The sequence below is a fragment of the Choristoneura fumiferana genome, chromosome 28, assembly GCF_025370935.1.
Source record: "Choristoneura fumiferana chromosome 28, NRCan_CFum_1, whole genome shotgun sequence".
Lineage (NCBI taxonomy): Eukaryota > Metazoa > Arthropoda > Insecta > Lepidoptera > Tortricidae > Choristoneura > Choristoneura fumiferana.
In genome coordinates, this window is record NC_133499.1 from 3,823,161 (window position 1) to 3,841,461 (window position 18,301).

Below are 18,301 nucleotides of genomic sequence, written 5' to 3' on the forward strand. Positions count from 1 at the left end.
GATGTGGGGTTACCTGAAAAGGTAAGGGTTTAGTGAGATTTAATAATAAGAGTGCAATTATTGAACACCATGTACCTAAATTTCAAATTAAAATTCAAATCCATTTATTGAATTTGAATTTATCAAAAAAAAAAGGAAACCACGAACGTTCTTTTTTTGAACTCGGTTATGAAAAGAGATAATCGTCGTTTAAGCTCCAACCATCCAGTTCAAAACACATTCTACTTATTCTCTCCATTTAATATAGAATTGTATGCAAAATTAATTTTGATTTGCGAAATCAATAAAATTGTAACTATTAATTTTTGAGGAATTCTCGACAGGCGAATATCGCTAGATGGCGTTAGTATCACAAAGTTCGTTTGGCGTTGCGGTCTTGCTTGCGATTGGCTCATTTATTAACCAATCACAAGCGTGATGCAAATGTCAAAGTTTACAAACGGACCTCGCGATTCTAGCGCCAATTGTCCTTTCACAGAAACACTAATTGGTAAGGCATTTTAAAACATTCATACTCACATAATAGTTGCTTGTTTAAAAAAAAAACTTGGATGAGCAAATTCGGTCAAGTGCGAGTCGGGCTCGCACACAGAAAGTACAGACGTACAATATTAAAGCTAAATAATTTTAAAACAAGTTTATCGTATCTCTTAAGTCATGATTGCTTGGCAGAGTGGTCATGATTGTTGGATGAAGATCATTAGTGAACCTTCATGGTGATTTTCTTGGCTATTCTTACAAGCAGGGCTCTGCTAACTGGTTTTTCATAGATACGGCCGTAGCGGGTCTATGTCGTATCGCCTAAAATTGTTTGTCCTAATAATAATGTTTGACCTATTGCTGATTGTCCTAATTAATTGTGTTTAATTATACTGGAACCGTCGACTTTCTAGGAAATTTATAAAATATACCTAACCTAACCTAAACCCATTCTAAGTAACCAACGCGTGAGCTTTTCTGAAATGTTTTCATTTTTTAATATTGGCATATTTGCTGTTCTATGTTTCGTTTAAGTCTTATTTTCTTAAGATTTTTTTTTCTATATTGTACCGTTTTTTGCCCAAATAAACATTAAACATTTTCAGGTGTTAGGACAATCGATCACTAGGACAAACGACGTTAGGTGATACAACGGGCTCCTGGCCATAACATATGTTTTAACTACCGGTGAGTTTGCACGGAACCCTCGGTGCGAGAGTCCGACTAGCACTTGGCCAGTTTTGTTTCGTTTGTTTGTGTGTTTGTACGTTCAGGGTATTCTCTGGAACGGGTCCATATCGGTTCGCATAATTGTTGAAAGTCATAATGTATTGTTTGACATAACTCTTTTGCCTCTGAATATATTAATAATAATAATACAATTTTGAACATGAAACTACCGTGAGACTCACTCATATTAAATATAATGACCCGGATAACTCACGTCTTAAATCGAGTTTAGCTCGACATGTTTCGGGCTAATCCGTAGCCCTTCGTCTTCGGAGCAACGCGACTCAGCGGCTGCTGCAACACGCCGCTGCTCTGCTCGCGCGACTACCCGACGAAACTGACACCGGCACACAACTACCCGCGTTTTCATCATCATTACAACTGTCAAATGTAGGGTAGCACACAACACTAACAACATCGCTCTGTAAAGGTACGTTCACACACACTCGATTTAAGACGTGAGTTATCCGGGTCATTATATTTAATATGAATAATAATAAAATTTATTTATTCAGATAACTAGGATCCATCAGTTGTTAGTATTACTTATAAATATGTTAGGTATTAATTGTTCAGAATTGTTATGAAACAGACGTAGGTAACCTAACCTATCGAGTTCTACAGTATGACTATTATAAAAACTCTGAAAATTTTAGTTTCGGCGTGAAAAAATCATGTATGCCTAATAAAAATTATAACAAACATTACATTTTGATTTATAAAAATTATGCGGCTAAATACGCATCCCTTTGGAACAGCTGGACCGTTTTTCAAAATTCTTTGACTGTTTCAAAGCTACACTAGCCTAAATTGACATAGGACATAGGTTTTTTTAGTCCCCGAAAAGGCAGATAAAGCTGCGGGCAAAAGCTAGTATTTATAAGCATCTTCCTATAAAACGCTTCTGTAGTATTGTCCAATATTTGGACTAGGGGCTATACTATAGTTCAAAATACGAATTACGTATCTTGCCGTCCCGCTGACGCTTATATTATTTAATACGAGAGTGAGAGGGACGGTACGATACGAACTTCGATTTTAGAATTTCGTAGTAGCCCACCAGCATTGCTCGTAGTTTGTCTATATTGGCCTCAATTTACTATGTATATAATGAAGTATTTGTATACGCCATTGCGATTTTTAATTTTAAGCTGTTTGATTTTATGAAAAAAAAAACATCCTCATTTCATTTCTCATGTTACTTTTTAGTCACATTTTTAAGTCTGTAAGTACAACTAACTAACTTACGACGAAAAACTTTATTTTATAATCTTTAAATCTATCACTTCTTAAGTCTTAACACGCTTAACTATGTAACGGTTATATTTTGTTCCTCGTATATAACCAGTTGCCAAAGGCATAAAGTTTAATAATAATCTACGTGTGTACAAAAAAGGCATATTTTAGCGCATAGTATCCATGCAACAGTTTTAACCCCCGACGCAAAAAGGGGCTATAAGTTTGAAGAAAATATCTGTCTGTGGCATCGTAGCTCCCAAACGAAGGGACTGATTTCGATGCGTTTTTTTTACGTGAAAGCGAGATTTCTTGCGGTGGTGAGCTTTCTGATTCGAATCGGTTCGTTGTTGATTTATTGGACTTTGTAATGATAATGTCGGGGGTTTCACAACTTTTGTAAGTTGGTTATTAAGTACCAAACTAGTTGTCTTAGGAATCTATTCAAATTACGTTAATGAATGAACACAAATATGAATAAGTTAACTACAGTCTCTTTAGTTACTAATCCATGTCTTTGTTTTGAAGAATAAAGATTATATCTATCTATCTACAGTCGTGCGTCGGAACTGATACACATTTTCGTCCATGTTTCTTTTCTTGTTTCGTAACCAGTTACCTACGAGGAACAATATTCAATTCGCTCTAGTAAATTTATGAAATTCATAAAGTTAAACATTTTAAATGTGATTTACTTAAATGTATGGCCTTATATCTTTTGTAAGCAAATGATATTGTACGAGGGGTTTTTGGTGAAGTGACCTTTAAGGCACTATTTTTTTTTATAATTCCAGTGCTGCCAGCTTTTGGTATTGTTAGTTAAATGCTTGGCACAACAAAGTTTGAACGCCAGTTTCTTCGTAATGAGGGTTACTCCAGCAAAATTTTGCTAGATGGCGTTAGTATGGCGAGGTGCGTTTGACGTTACAGTCGTGCTTGGGATCGGCTCATTTACAGATAGCGCGCGAGTTGAATGCAGTCGAGGCCTGAGGTGAAGAGCGGGAGCCTCTCCCTCCGCTATTCACATGCCTCGCCTCAGCCGCAGCCGCCTTTAGTGTAGTACTGTCCTTGATAGCTGTCGTACATATATCGATCCCGTTAAAACTCATGTTGCACCCCGTATTATTTTGTTTTTAATGATGACTCGTTCTTCGTTTCCGTTCTTTTCTTTTTTTCACGGTTTAGTCGAGTGACATCCATCGTGTTGAGTCACGTTGCGACCACGATGGATGAAACAAATAAAAGGTTAGGTGCTGGGTCCTGTTTATATACATTATTATGTGTTTAAAGCTCGAAAGTAAAAAAAGATATGTAATAATAAAATGTAAAATAACATTTCAATTCTATTTTCGACGTACCTGTGTATGTCGATAAATTCGTTATAATTAATTCTAATAAGGTCGCAACACTATCGCATTCCTGAGCTCTGCGTTCAACTCGCGCGCTGTCTGTAGTTATTTGACCGTGACAGAAATGTCAAAGTATGCTAATTGTTACATATTTGCTGTGACTTATTTTTCAAAAGTGTTTTTCAATAAAAGGACACGTCTTTATCGCTTACCTACTTTCTAATGTTAAAAAAAAAACAAGTGTAATGTTACACAAGGTGTTAGTTAAATAACTGAAAACCTGAAAGTAGTTTCAGAATTTGAGAGGAGAATCGAATACGCTATACTTTAAAGCAAGTTACGTGTTTTTAATCCTTTTTTACTGTGTCCGGTTTAAAAGTTACGAATGCATCATACGCCTATTATATGTTATAGCGAGCCAACTTTAAAGGTAATTTAAATCTGGCCATTTTACTGTTAGTATGAATATGTTCTGAAAACCGCGAAGCGCAACTGACAACTACAAATTACGAGTTTCGAGTTTGAAATAAAGTAGAATTATTGCCGTCGCAAAAAACATACAAATATTGTTATATAATTAACGTATTTGAAAATGAAAGCCATAAAATGGCTTAACATGGCTGAAAAGATGACTGAAAAGATGATGTCTCCAATTTTCAGTATATTATTTAAGTCAATTAAACTGAACAACTTTTTCTTTACAAATTAGGCACGCTATGTGCGAAAACGAACATTGGCGTTTGATTGTTCTGACGACGTCAACGACGTCTCAAATGAAGTTCTATTTCACATTGATGTTTGAGAACATTTTAAAATTTATTACGCTTTGTTGTCAGAACTAATATTTGTATGACTTTTGCTAACACCGCTAACAGCATAATGAAGTCACACGCTGTATTTATGGTCAGTGTATGGCAATTTTGTATGAACATTTTTAGTTGTTTGTTAAGATTTATTTGGCGGGATGAGAACGAATAAACTTTTTAAACGAATACAAAGTTTTATGATGATTGTAAATTGAAAGGCTTATAAAATCAAAAGTTTTAGATACATTTTTGATGTATTTTTTAAAATTAATTAATCAGATGACCTATCTGTTAGTGTCAATAAAGGGTAGTTACGAAATAGGGTGACATTTTCTTCTTGTGTAACTGCCACTTTTTTTGATGTAAAATTCTTGATTGTGGCAAAAAAATCTATGAATATTTTAATTTCTTGCGTAATCTTTTTTCTACCCTTTATTATCTGTCTGTGAGTAGTCGGCCTTAAATCTCATTTAAAAAAATTGTAATGTACTTTTTTATTCGGAATTGTAATTATTACTTTTAATACTTGATAATGATAACGTATGGTATGCATAATTATACACGATACATGTAAATATATTTTTGTAAAATGTTACAATTTTTAATTAATTATATGTTTTTTGAACTTACACGTGGTTTTCTTTAGTTTTAGAATCTGATCCAGAAAACACTGATTTTATTTTATAATAAGACACTTCATTATAAGGTAAACGTACTAGTGCTCTACACTGTCCCAATAGTTGGCATCTTTAATCTTGTCATTAGCAATAGAGGTGACAGCAGGGTGTCGTCTATTGGGCATTGGCGTGCCAAGCACTCGGACGATTACCTTAATGCTCACAAAAATAACTGAAACGGCCGCTATAATGTGTTTCGGTCGAAGTAATTTTAGCAATAACCCCTTGTATGTTTAGGCGCTGATCAGTGCCAAATTTAAGGCTATATTTTTGTATTTTTTTGAATCAGTTGAATTAGTGCTTATTAAAACAGATGAGACTAGAATTCAGTAAGTACTTTTTTTTTACGAGGCAATAAATGCGATTTTTTTGATTGACACATAGTTCAATCTAAACGTTTCTTAGCTAAGTTTTACTAAAATCGGATATTTTTTTGAGATATTGAACAACGTCGAGGGTTTTTCAACTGTTCTTAATTGATTAGGTAATTAAGTAAATTAAAAAGTAAAATAAAACTACGTCGTATAACATACACCTTTATTTACATTCCACACATCCCTTCACAACGGCTGTGTCGATTGAGCAACGCACTGTATGTATAAGGAAGTATCTAATAGTACATTGTGATATGTCGGTTGTTGAGCGAAAAGGAAGCACCCGTACAGGCTCACTCCACTGTATAACTAATTTTAATTCTGCAGGCTTTTTTACTTGTTCACAACTTGAACTAACTTGGTCACATCGTGAACTAACTTGTTCATAATCTGAACTAAATTATTCATATTTGTTTACTGTGAAAAAAGGCGTGCAACAGTTCTAATCTTCTAATTTTAAAATTTATTATGGCAATAGCGAACTGTATTCGACTGTTTTTTAAGTATTTGAAAGCTAAGCTAAAAATCTAAATTTACAGTCAATTGAAAACTTTATTATTATTTTATTATAAATCTACTAGGTTTAGCTCAAGGATCATGAGCTACCAAAAAAATTATGCGTATTTCAAATAAATTACGCTCTTAAAGCCTGCTTCCTCATCGAACACAACTATACAATTTTGCAGTACAGTGGAGAGAACCCTTTATTTGCCAAATAAAACGCTGAGGGCTGTAGCCAGGCGATCTAACTGGGTCGAACCGACTTTTAGGTAAGAGCGAGAGAGAGCATGAAATTATCGCCACTAGCTCTTGCAGAAATCGCAGTCGCACGTTTTTTTTATTTTTAAGTTGAATAACAAACTATAAACTCGTGAGCCCTCGCGTACTTTAAAGGACCAATTAACACTAGGAATAACGGCCGAATGTACTTTATAAAGCACAAATTGTTCATTGAATAAAGAATTTTAAGACTGTTTTTAAATAAAATCCAAAATAACAAAGCTGGTGAACCATGCGTAGGTCTTAAGTACTACGTCTGTAAAAAAAAGTCAGGACTCAGAAGGATATGGCATCTCTTTCGCTCTCAAAATAACTAGCTTAGTCGACCAAATAAATGCTTTGCCATTTTTGTGACAGTTCCTAAATAAAAAAAATAATAAGGCGGATCGTCACATCGGCTTAAGTATAAAATATATAATAGCCTTTTATGTTTTAAGTCGATTAATTAACATCGAATTTTACGATGGTAAAGAAATTAATTAGTCAACTATAAAATACAATCCGACCAGTTTCATTCGCTAAGCTCTAACCACTTGCAGCAATGTTCTATAAAAGCATCAAATGAAACAAAAACGCCACATTTTTAAGCGATTGTCATCATCAGAGCTCGAAAAGGGTGAGCTATTCTTGTCATTAATGTCATGTGTAGATATTAATATGGATACACCCTGAAAATTCATATAAAAAAATTAGGTACTGTGATTAAACTATAATATACAGATTAAAATACATTGCGAAACGAGTACCGATCAAGCTTCTAATTTTCTTCTAAAGTTTCTATATGATCGTTGTAAGTTTTTCTATATTTTTTACTTGCAGTGTTGTAATATCCATTTAAAGATAGAGAAAGATCTTTCTATATACACTGATGTGAGTGGAGCAAAATTATTCATTAGTACTGTCTATATCTATTAAAAAAAAGTAGAAAAGCAATCCAACAATTTCGTTAGTATAATAAAATTACACATGAGGTAACTGCTATTAAATGACAGGGCATGTCCATGTTCTGCAAACTTTCAAAACAGCTCATCCTTTCAGCGCTCAGCTCATCATACAAAGTCACGGGGTATATCGAATTATAAAAGTACCATTTAATGTCAAAACTTTTCTAAAATGCTTCTTTTATAAAACGTCATTTAAAGTCATCGTTACCAATGTCAGTCTAATATTACTTATATAAATTGTGATGCGATCAATTTATGATATTTATATTAAAAAAAAACATCTAAGGCGGCCGGAGTGGTGATCACTGCGCCAATAGTCGTCATCTTTCGTCGTCGTCTATTGGGCATAGGCGTGTCGAACACTAGGACACTTAACTTTTACAGACGTTAAGAGGGCTCTATACTACTTTGAGACCTAATAATGGTCCCAATAATGATTTTACTACCGCAGCAAAAGAAACAAAACCATATTTCACATGGAATGAATGGAAAATTTGTAGCAGCAAAAATAATCAGAATATTAGAAATAAATTAAAGTAATTAGAAAGAGGGCAGCCGGTAGAAATGGAAAATAATAAATAGAGCCTATTTCTTTTCAAAATTATGTTTTTTTATAAAATATATAACCACGCGCTAAGTAGGTATACGCTGCAATTGTGTGTCCAATTTCAAATGATATTATAAAATTAATTGTTTAAAGCACAGATCCCTCAGCGCATTAGATTTCATGCACTTGTCTAATTTTTATACAAAAATATACAAATTTAATAATATATATAGTTTTACAAATGTTTATTTTAACGATTTTCGAAGGTAAACGCATCAAAACTATACTAATTTTACCTACATTGAATGACTTACTACGTACTAACCATTCCTTGATATAGTTATAGAAAAATATGGTAAAAAAAAAGTTAATATAGAAAACTTTATACTACGGACGGATCCCCATACTAAAGACTAGCTATCGGTAAGAAATTATAGTAAAGATCGATCGAAAATATATGACAAACTACCTTAAGGTCAAACCCATAAGTACATATGCGCAAATTGATATAAAATTCATAAGTAATTACTTGAATAATAGAAAATGTTAACATTTCATAGCTATTCTAAAGATAATAGAAGTAAATTTTATTACTACAAAAAGTAAGGCAACCGTTGAACGTGTGTTGTCTTAGTTCACGTCAAAGGAATTTTGAACTTTTTGTGGTAAGGCCATAAAATGTCTAGTGCCTATTAGCGCCATCTAGCATTGAGTAGATGAACTGCTAGAACGGACGGTAAACTACTGTATAATACATCCAGAGAGTGATCTCCTTAGCAGAAATTGTACGTAATCTCTCATATAATTTTCCATCAGATTATAATATGTCAATCAATAATTGCCCTAAAACCGATATATCAATTACATGGCAATTGGCAACTCAAGCCCAATTTACGTTGAACTTATGAGTTTTCGAACAACAACCGGTAGATGTCGCTGCATCAATAAGCACCAAAACTGTTTTACGATAAGAATAAAATATTAAAAACATTTGTTTTCATTGATTCCAATTTCATTTATTTGTAACCCTACCACGACTGCCACTAAAGGTAGTTAAGAAATAAGCTTCCAAGACCAAGATCATTCCTGCAAGCAGCCATCTTGACGCTGCTGTTCGACGCGGCGACTTGACGCGATTATTGAGTCGCGGGAAATGTAAACTAGGGTCACGTGACCAGATTTATCGCTGCAAACGTCGAGCGGCTGCATGTGCCCGCACCTTTACGTTGATTTGCAATATTAAATAAAAATACCTGCTTATTTCAACTTAGTGTCTATGCACGTGACAGTTGTCAGTTACGTTACTAGTATTTACCTACTTTAGTAACATTTCACTTTGTTCTACAACAAAAGCCCAACTTGTAGAGTTACAAAATTTAATCACTTAAACCCGTGATAGTAGCGACATCTATTGACTGTTGCTCACAAACAGGGTTCGATTTTCACCGCTACAATGATATCTATAAAATCTTATTCGATTAAAAAAATAAAGCTTCTTTAGTGTGTAGTGTAACTGATTTTGATGTTTCTGATTTTGGCGGTTTAACCATCATAATCGAACCCCATTCGAGCACACAGACCAAATACGGTATATTTACAAGCACAGTCATAATCAGAACAGTTACTCTGTGCACTCAATGTCAGTATGAAGTTTACTGCTTTGAATGTAGCTTTTGGATTGGTTATTAAATGATCATTTTGATCGCGATAGATAATCACTTCACACCATAAAAATTAAGTTTGCAGAGTTACTAATCGTCATGATAAAGAAGAAAGACACTTTGATGGTCATAATATTTCAATACGATTAGTGAACTGTTCTGGAAAAATTTATTAAAAATACATTTTGTTCAATATTTGACACAGTTGGAATGTTTGTATCACAATTGTTGGTTAAGTAGAAAATTTTAAACGGAAAACTTGTTTTAATTTATCCAAAAAAATTAGTAGTCGAGCTGTGCTTCGCGGGATAAAAAAAGTACAAACACAACTCGAGAAGTAATTTTTTTCAATACTATATTAAGTTATATCGATACAATTTCTTTAATAATAGTAAAAATGTCTTTGCTATTTGTAAAAAAGACAATCTCTAACATATTCGTAGGTCCTTAACAGAATAACTATTTTCAGATTATAAAAATAAGCATCTACTTTAATTTTTTTTATAAAAAAGAAACGTTTGAAAGAAATTATAAAACATTGTCACCACAACATCTATTGACTGTTACCAACAATTCAATAGTTTTCAATAAACAATTTTAAATATTTTCTTTCAACGTTTCCAAACGCTAAAATAATTTATCCAATTTGATTTTCTCAAGTATAAAATTTGTTTCAAAATTAACTGTAGTAAATCTCTATTTTTAGCACTCGTTACGCCACATTATACAGAAAGCGTTTCATAAATCGGCTTTTAATCTCACTGTTACAGCTACTTTAAATGGATATGATCCTCTTTTCGCTGTGGACTTATTCCAACTACACCAATACGAAAGACACAAACAAACGACCAATCAGTAAACAAATTGGATTGAGTTTTATAATAATCCTAAACAAATTACATTTAAAGAAAACTATTACTAATTTCTCGTTTGTTGCTCAAATTAGAAACACAGCAATACAGAAAATCACATCCACTTATTAGCCGTGCAGTTTTACTGCCATCTAGTATTTGTTGCCGGTACTAGACACAGCAGAGCCATCTGTTATCGCCTAACGTAAAATGTAACCTTTTGAACGTCTATGACACCTCATTACAAATACAGCGGGAATATTGTTAATTCGATCATAACTTATTTTTGTTGCGACGGCAGACTACAAGTTCTACAATAACAGCATTTGCGAAATGATAATTTAGAGTGTTCGCCTAAATACACAAGAAAAGAAAGATTTCAATAAGAAACCTGTTTTTCAAACAACTATAATACGTATACGTGCATTATTCCTTTCGACTTTATGTAATTTGATACTCATGTTATCTGTGGCGTTCAAAAGGCGCCATCTAGTGACGAGCGCGTGAGTGATTGTCTAGCGGCGCGGCAGTTATCTCCGGCTGTTGAGCTCATAGCCGTTGTCCTTGCCGGGGGTTTTCGAGGGGGGAGGCTTGGCTACGGCGTGTCCTTCAAGCCGTAGCGTACTTTGGCGATGGGATGATCTGAAATTAAATTGGATTATTGATAATTAGTGAACAGAAATGAAATACATAAAATGACCCACAGATAACTCTTTAGTTAACTACACAAATTGCTTTACCTAAGTTCAATAAAAAGTTCAAGCATAGTGGTTTTTTTTATTTAGCCCGTGCGAAGCCGGGGCGGGTGCTAGTAAATTATATTTATGTTAGTCTTTAATTGTATGGGCCGTGTTGCCCGAAATAAATGGTTATTATTATTATTATTATAACAAGTGGAGTGGCAGGAGCATGCTCTCGATACGGACCAATGGCCGAAAAAAGGGAGGCCTTTGCCCAGCATTGGGGCACTTTAACGGGCTATTTAAAAAAAATACCTTATGAGGCAGGTTACGGCCAGCAGTATCAGCAGGGCCCCGAGCGCCGAGAGTCCCCAGCCGAGCGCGGCGCGCGCCACGGGCGGCGCACGCGTCGCCAGCCGCAGGAGAGACGACACCTGCTCTGGGAGCTCGTCGATACCCTGCACAAAGTTGTTTTTATATAGGTTGGCAAGAGCAAGATCACCTGATAGGACATAAATCGTGTGCCTTTAGGCTCCCGGATTCCATTTTTAACCTCCGACGCAAAAAGAGCGGTGTTATAAGTTGGATCTGTGTGTATGTCTATTTAAAAAAACCGGTCCAACCGTTTAAGTGCTACGGTGCCACAGACAGACACATCGTTTAAAAAAAACCGCATTTAAATCGGTCCACCCGTTTAAGAGCTACGGTGCCACAGACAGACACACATAGCGGTCAAACTTATAACACCCCTCTTTTTGCATCGGGGGTTAATAAAATAAATCATTTATGCAAAAATATGCATTATACTAAAAGACTAGGTCTATTGGTTTTATTGTTCCAAAATATTTATTTATTTTATCTGAGGGGAGCCCTGTGCCCAGCAATGATACTTATTTATGCAGATGATGATGATGATTGATGATCTAAGGCACGTACCTCCTCGAACCACAGGATAGGGAACACAATGTCGGGGAAGTTGGCGACTTGCTTGATGTCAATGACCTGCGATACCGCCAAGTTGATCTGTATGCGGGCGCGCGCGCGCATCGCTATGCCCATTTCCTGAAAGAAGAATAAATATAACATTGTAAATTGTGATTTTTATCCCCGATTTATATTTTACCCCCGACGCAAAAAGAGGGGTGTTATTTATAAGTTTGACTGCTATGTGTGTCTATCTGTGGCACCGTAGCTCTGAAACGGGTGGACCGATTTGAATACGGTTTTAATTTGAAATCAGGTTTTCTAGCGATGCTTCTTAGACATGTTTTATCAAAATCGGTTCAGCCATTTTTGAGACATTGAACTTTGAAGTGACCAAGTCGGGGATTTCCAACATTTTGTTGGTTAGGTTATATGTGAATAAAATGACAATAAAGAGTTATGTATATGTTGCAGGGAAACTATATTTTTTTTTCTCTTTTTATTTCTTTTATCCATTGTTCTCATGTTTGTCACGAATAAATATTTTCTTTCTTTGTTTCTTTCTTTAAATGGCTAAATCAGATATGAAAAGTTGGAAAACCCCCGATTTTGTCACTTCAAAGTTCAACATCACAAAAGCGGCTAAACCGATTTTGATAAAACATGTCCAAGAACCATCGCTAGAAAACCTGCTTTGAATTAAAAAAAAACACATTCAAATCGGTCCACCCGTTTAAGAGCTACGGTGCCACAGACAGACAGACACACACACAGACACACGTAGCGGTCAAACTTATAACACCCCTCTTTTTGCGTTGGGGGTTAAAAAGGGAAGCACGTTTTTTTCATTTCACTAGATTGGTTTAGCGATTTGATAAAATCCCTATTACGCGTCAGTGAGTTGATGAAACGAACTCGCAAAGTCGACTCCTTTTATCATTTCACTAGACACGTTTAGGATGGTAAGGTTCGTCGGAGTCGTTTTTTTTGTTAAATTTATGTTAGAACTGACCGGTTGAATATCAATGAAGAGTCGGTGCTGTTCTGGATCGGGAGGAGAGATCCCCTCCACCGCCTCCCGAAGACTCTCGTCGGCAAGGTAGAAGTGGGGGAAGGACAGCATTATCGGTGAGTCTGTGAACAAAAATCAATAACTATTATTTTTGCACTTTGCATAAATCTTTGACTACCACACACAATGAGCATTAACTGGCAGGGTGGTCGTAAGGAACAGAAGCAGGACTCTGGTATAATTTGTCGATTGTGAAGATATTGCTTCCGTCTTAACAGTTTATCTATACTTCATACTAGATGGCGATACTAACGTTGAACAGGCCGTCGGCTGCGAAGACATCAACTGCCGCTAGTTTTGTTTATCGTAGTTCATCTATCCGATAACAGATGGCGTCACTCACCGTATTGGCACAGTGAAAGGTTAAACAGGCCAGAGGGCACGCACGGTGGGTCGGCGGTGTAGAAGCATCGGTTGTGCTCGTTCGTCAGCAGCGAAGACGTCAACTACCGTCAGTTTTTGTTTGTACAACAAAAACAGTCAACAGTCTATTTGACCAGAGATGGCGCCACTCACCGTACTGGCCCAGTGGCAGGTTGAATAGGCCAGAGGATACGCATAGTGGCTCAACCGTACAGAAGCAGCAGTTGTGATAGTTGGCAGCGCGTCAACTGTCATTAATTTGTGTTTGTCATAGTTCATCTATTCGACAACAGATGGCGCCACTCACCGTATTGGCACAGTGACACGTTGAACAGGCCAGAGGGCGCGCACGGCGGGCCGGCCGGGCAGAAGCACCGGTTGTGATCATCGTCGGCGAAGACGTCCACGGGCGGCGTGAAACGGTAGCCCTGGACGCCGGCGGCGGACTCCACGTCGCGGAGGTACCTGGGGGGGAAAGAGGGGGTTGAATAAAAATGGTTTTTTATCCCATCATTTTTAGGCTTTCGTGTCGAACCTCAAGGCTGCGTTTTGAAGCGATGCGAAGGATGTGTATGAACCAATAGAAACTCTCTGTTAGTGCCTGTGGTGGTAACGCCTTAACGTTGAAATATTTAGATATTGTTAATAATTCACTACAATAGATTAAGGGGCTGTTTCACCATCCATTGATTAGTTTTAACTGGCGGTTAGGTGTGATGCCGTCTCTATTTGTTTTGTTCGAATAGACGGAGACGGCATCACATTTAACCGTCGGTTAACGCTAATCAATGGATGGTGAAACTGCCCCTTAATAAATTAAAACTTCACAATGTCGGTTATCGAATAGATAAACAATTTTATAAAGGTATGAAATTCAAGATTAGACAGAGAAAAACATACTTGCATCACACGCAAGTAGCGCCGTACTTGCTGAATAGAGAAAAGCGTTTGAGAAAAAGACAGGTAGATAGATTTTTCAAAAAAATACTGTAAATTAATTTTTCTACCGATTTAACTACTGTCTGTAGGTATATATTATATTTTCATAATAATATATCAGACATGGCAAATTCAGGAGTTGCCAAATACCGTATTGACCACGACGGTCACTGGCAGACTGGCAGAGTGAAGCGCACACACATTACACAAACAATACCCAATACTCGTGTGACGATCGACATTACGACGAACCGTTCACAGCGAACAATGGCTATGGCTATAGGCCACATGACACAATACGTTAGCGTTACGACACCGTAACAAGATACGCTATTGGTATTTCGCGTTACACAACTTAATAAGAATGATGAATGGAAGGAACGTAGTAAGGGAAAGTGGAGGGGAAGGACGCAAACATTATTTTTTGCTGACTGTGCTTTTTGATGACTATACTTGGATTCTTCTTCTTCTCTTTTGAAATATGGTTATTCTGTCCTAATTAATAGGACAATTTCGCCAGTGTCAAAGTAAACTCTCTTTGAGAGGGACGTTGTACGGTGATTGAAGTTTTTGCAACTTGATAGTAAAATTCCATAAACCACGTGGAGACAACTTGCACATTAAAAAATGTCAGACACGAAAGCAATATAGAATTTTGTGATCACTGTTCACTGTTAAGGTTAATCGCCGCCTAAAACACTACCAAAATTATACTTCAACTAGCGAAAGAATCAGAAATAGCAAAATTAGATATTGTCTACATCCGCCATGTTCGAATGCTACAAATCGAATCGTACTTGGATTATTGTCATCCAAGTCGATGTCGAACAGATGTCGATCCTGGCCGGACCAGGCAATGTCACTACCAGATTGTTGTATTGTCACCAGATTTACATAAGTATGTCAAGTTTGAAGTCAACCCGACCACGGGAAATGTGTCAAATATAACTTGCAAGATTTGATCCGCACTTACATACATACATAATATATACTAGCTTTTGGCTGCGGCTTCGCTCGCGTGGAATTCAGTTATAGCGCGCTGTTCCCTCGGGAACTGTGCATTTTTCCGGGATTAAAAGTAGCCAAAAATCACGTCGATCCGTCGCTCCGCTTCGACGTGAAAGACGGACAAATATACAAACACGCAAGCTCGTTGAAGAGGCAATGGGCAGGCCATATAGCACGGAGAACAGATGGCCGTTGGGGCCGAAAGGTTCTCGAGTGAAGACTGCGCGGCAAGCGCAGCGTAGGACGTTCACCAACGAGATGGACGGATGACCTGGTTAAAGTCGCGGGTTCACGGTGGATGCAGGCCGCTGCCAAACGAGGCAACTGGAGGTCTGTGGGGGAGGCCTATGTCCAACAGTAGTAACGAGGTGTGTTACAACTCGTTTCTTCCTAACTCTTTACACTGTCTGGTTTAGCACACATTCTAAACAATTACTGATCAAAACGAATCCAAACACGACATATGTGCTATTATTTTTTATAGAGTGTACTAGTGTGCTGGATATAATGGCTGCAGCATTAATTCATCCTGTTGCCACCATTGCATTGTATGTAGAATCAAATACTGATCGAAACGAATCCAAACACGATATATCTGCTATGGTTTTATCAAAAGTTTACCTACTAGTGTTCTGGATATCCTGGCTGCAGCATCAGGCTGAAAATTCCATAATCTTGCATAGTTATATAGGTGTTTCAAATTTTAGGTCCCAAATATGTTTGGAAGTAAAGTAAATACCAGTTATGCGTCTAAGATTCCTACCGCAGCGAACAAAAGAGCTGATGATCTTGAACCGGCTGAACCCATTTTGATAAAACATATCTAAGAACCATTGATAGAAAAACCTGCTTTCAAAAAAACAAAACCGCATTCAAATCGGTCCACCCGTTTAAGAGCTACGGTGCCACAGACAGACACACATAGCGGTCAAACTTATAACACCCCTCTTTTTGCGTCGGGGGTTAAAAATAACATTTAAATTCAAATTTAATTTTCTAAATTCCACACCTGTTCGATTTACGTCAAGTAGCCATTCTATTCAGAGCCTCCGAGATGAACATATAGGTACCTGCCTTTTATCCTAGATCTTATAAATTTCCTAAAACTCCTTAACTAGCTCATTACTACGTCTATACAAGGGAAGGTTTATTTCCTCCTACAGTTTCAAATAGTGTGCAGTGCGTTAGTGAAGTTCATTAGCTGGACTTCAGTATTATTGATTTGTATAAATTAAGAATTGGGCACGGAAACGTAAGTTGATTAACTATGAATTTTTATAATTGTTGATACAGCGTCAAAGCATACCTGTTTAGATATTTAAGTCCGCGTCTGTTTGTCCGCAGGTGCCTTTTTATTATTATCCTAAATAAATATTACTCGTCTGCCTACTCCTGCCTTCTTCATTCCTCCACCAACTTCCCCGGTCACTACTGCGTGACACAGTATACGTCCTACGGCTGAGATGATCATGATTATGGACAACTCACTCCAAAGGTAGCAGCCTGCACAGATCCTTGTCATACACCCTCAGGGTGTCATTCCTGGTGATGTGCGGCGGGAATATGGAGCCGTCGGAGCCGGCGATGCTGTTGCACTGGTCAGTCGTCCAGTGCGGCAGGCGGTCGCGCGCGTTGTACCGCTCGAAGATGCCATAGCGAGCCATGTCCGTGGCGCCGGTGAACATGGTCACTACGTCGGATGAGGTGCCGTTTTTCTGGATGAGAGATTTGGTGAGAATAAGAACGGGAAAGTTTTTGTCAATTATAGCTACGAATAACCTAACCAACCAAATGTTGGAACACCCCCGACTTTGTCACTTCAAAGTTGAATGTCTCAAAAACGGCTGAACCGATTTTGATGAAACATGTCCAAGGACCATCGCTAGAAAATCTGCTTTCAAATAATGAAAACCGCATTCAAATCGGTCCATACGTTTAAGAGCTACGGTGCAGACAGACACACATAGCGGTCAAACTTATAACACCCCTCTTTTTGCGTCGGGGGTTAAAAACCGGCAAAGAGCGTGTCGGACACGCCCAGGATAGGGTTCCGTAACCGTTACGAAAAAATCAAGTTATAAGTTTCTAAGGATTTTGTGTTTTGCACGGAATTTTCTAAGGTTTCCAAGGAATTTGCCTATACTCGTATGCTAGCTGACGCGCCCAAACAAAAATGACAGTTTTGTGACGTTTTTTTCGTCACATCGTCACATTTCGTCGTATGGGCGTCACAAACTGACTTATAAAAGTTACTATGAAAAAAATAAATTTATTTTGAAAGAAAAGGCAAGGTAAACGTACGAGGATTTGTCACTGTCCCATCATCATCATGTCATCTTTAATCTTATATCATTAGCGATAGAGATAACAGCAGGGTGTCTTTTGGGCATTAGGACGTTTACCTTACACGTTTTTTTTTACTACTGCACTAGTGACTTACCCCGTAGAACAGACCAAACTCCTCATACGGCAGCTTCTGCTCCTTCGGCACGACGTCTTTGGCTAGCTTCAGCAATGGATCCTCGTAGCCCCAGAGCAGCTGGCCCACGGACACCTCCACGAACGGCTTGATCTTCAGGATGTCCATGATGGAAGCCATGGCAAGCCGGAGGAAGCGGGCCGCGTGCTTTGACTGGGAGGTCGCGCTCTGTGGACCGGAAAAATAATAACTTAACAGGTTTTTGCCAGTGGCATAGCATGGATATCAGCCACCTGGGGCGGAAGAAAATTTTTCTCAAAAATGTCCGTAAAAGTTGACATTATTCGTTACATATCAGAAGGTGAAGTCCATAGTTTATGGTCAGCGAAAAATTAAAAAGTTCAAATTCAAATTCAAAATTCAAATGATTTATTCAGTAAATAGGCCGCAATGGGCACATTT

At 37.3% G+C, this 18,301-nt stretch overlaps 2 protein-coding genes across 3 annotated transcripts in view; one reads left to right on the forward strand and one right to left on the reverse strand.

Moving 5' to 3' along the window:
* The window catches only part of LOC141443829 (protein diaphanous-like), an 85,268-nt gene extending 77,629 nt beyond the window's left edge, over positions 1 to 7,639 (forward strand). The window contains exon 31 of the mRNA XM_074109200.1: positions 1,086 to 7,639. The gene's annotated coding sequence lies outside the window, so the exon portion shown is untranslated. The remainder of the gene's footprint in view (positions 1 to 1,085) is intronic.
* emp (epithelial membrane protein) overlaps positions 5,801 to 18,301 on the reverse strand; it is a gene marked incomplete in the record, with an annotated part of 90,690 nt that continues 78,189 nt past the window's right edge. For both annotated transcript variants that reach the window (XM_074109197.1, XM_074109196.1), the window contains 7 exon segments: positions 5,801 to 11,076; positions 11,430 to 11,572; positions 12,051 to 12,176; positions 13,051 to 13,172; positions 13,781 to 13,938; positions 16,909 to 17,135; positions 17,861 to 18,067. In XM_074109197.1, the coding sequence (XP_073965298.1) occupies positions 10,965 to 11,076; positions 11,430 to 11,572; positions 12,051 to 12,176; positions 13,051 to 13,172; positions 13,781 to 13,938; positions 16,909 to 17,135; positions 17,861 to 18,067 (1,095 nt within the window).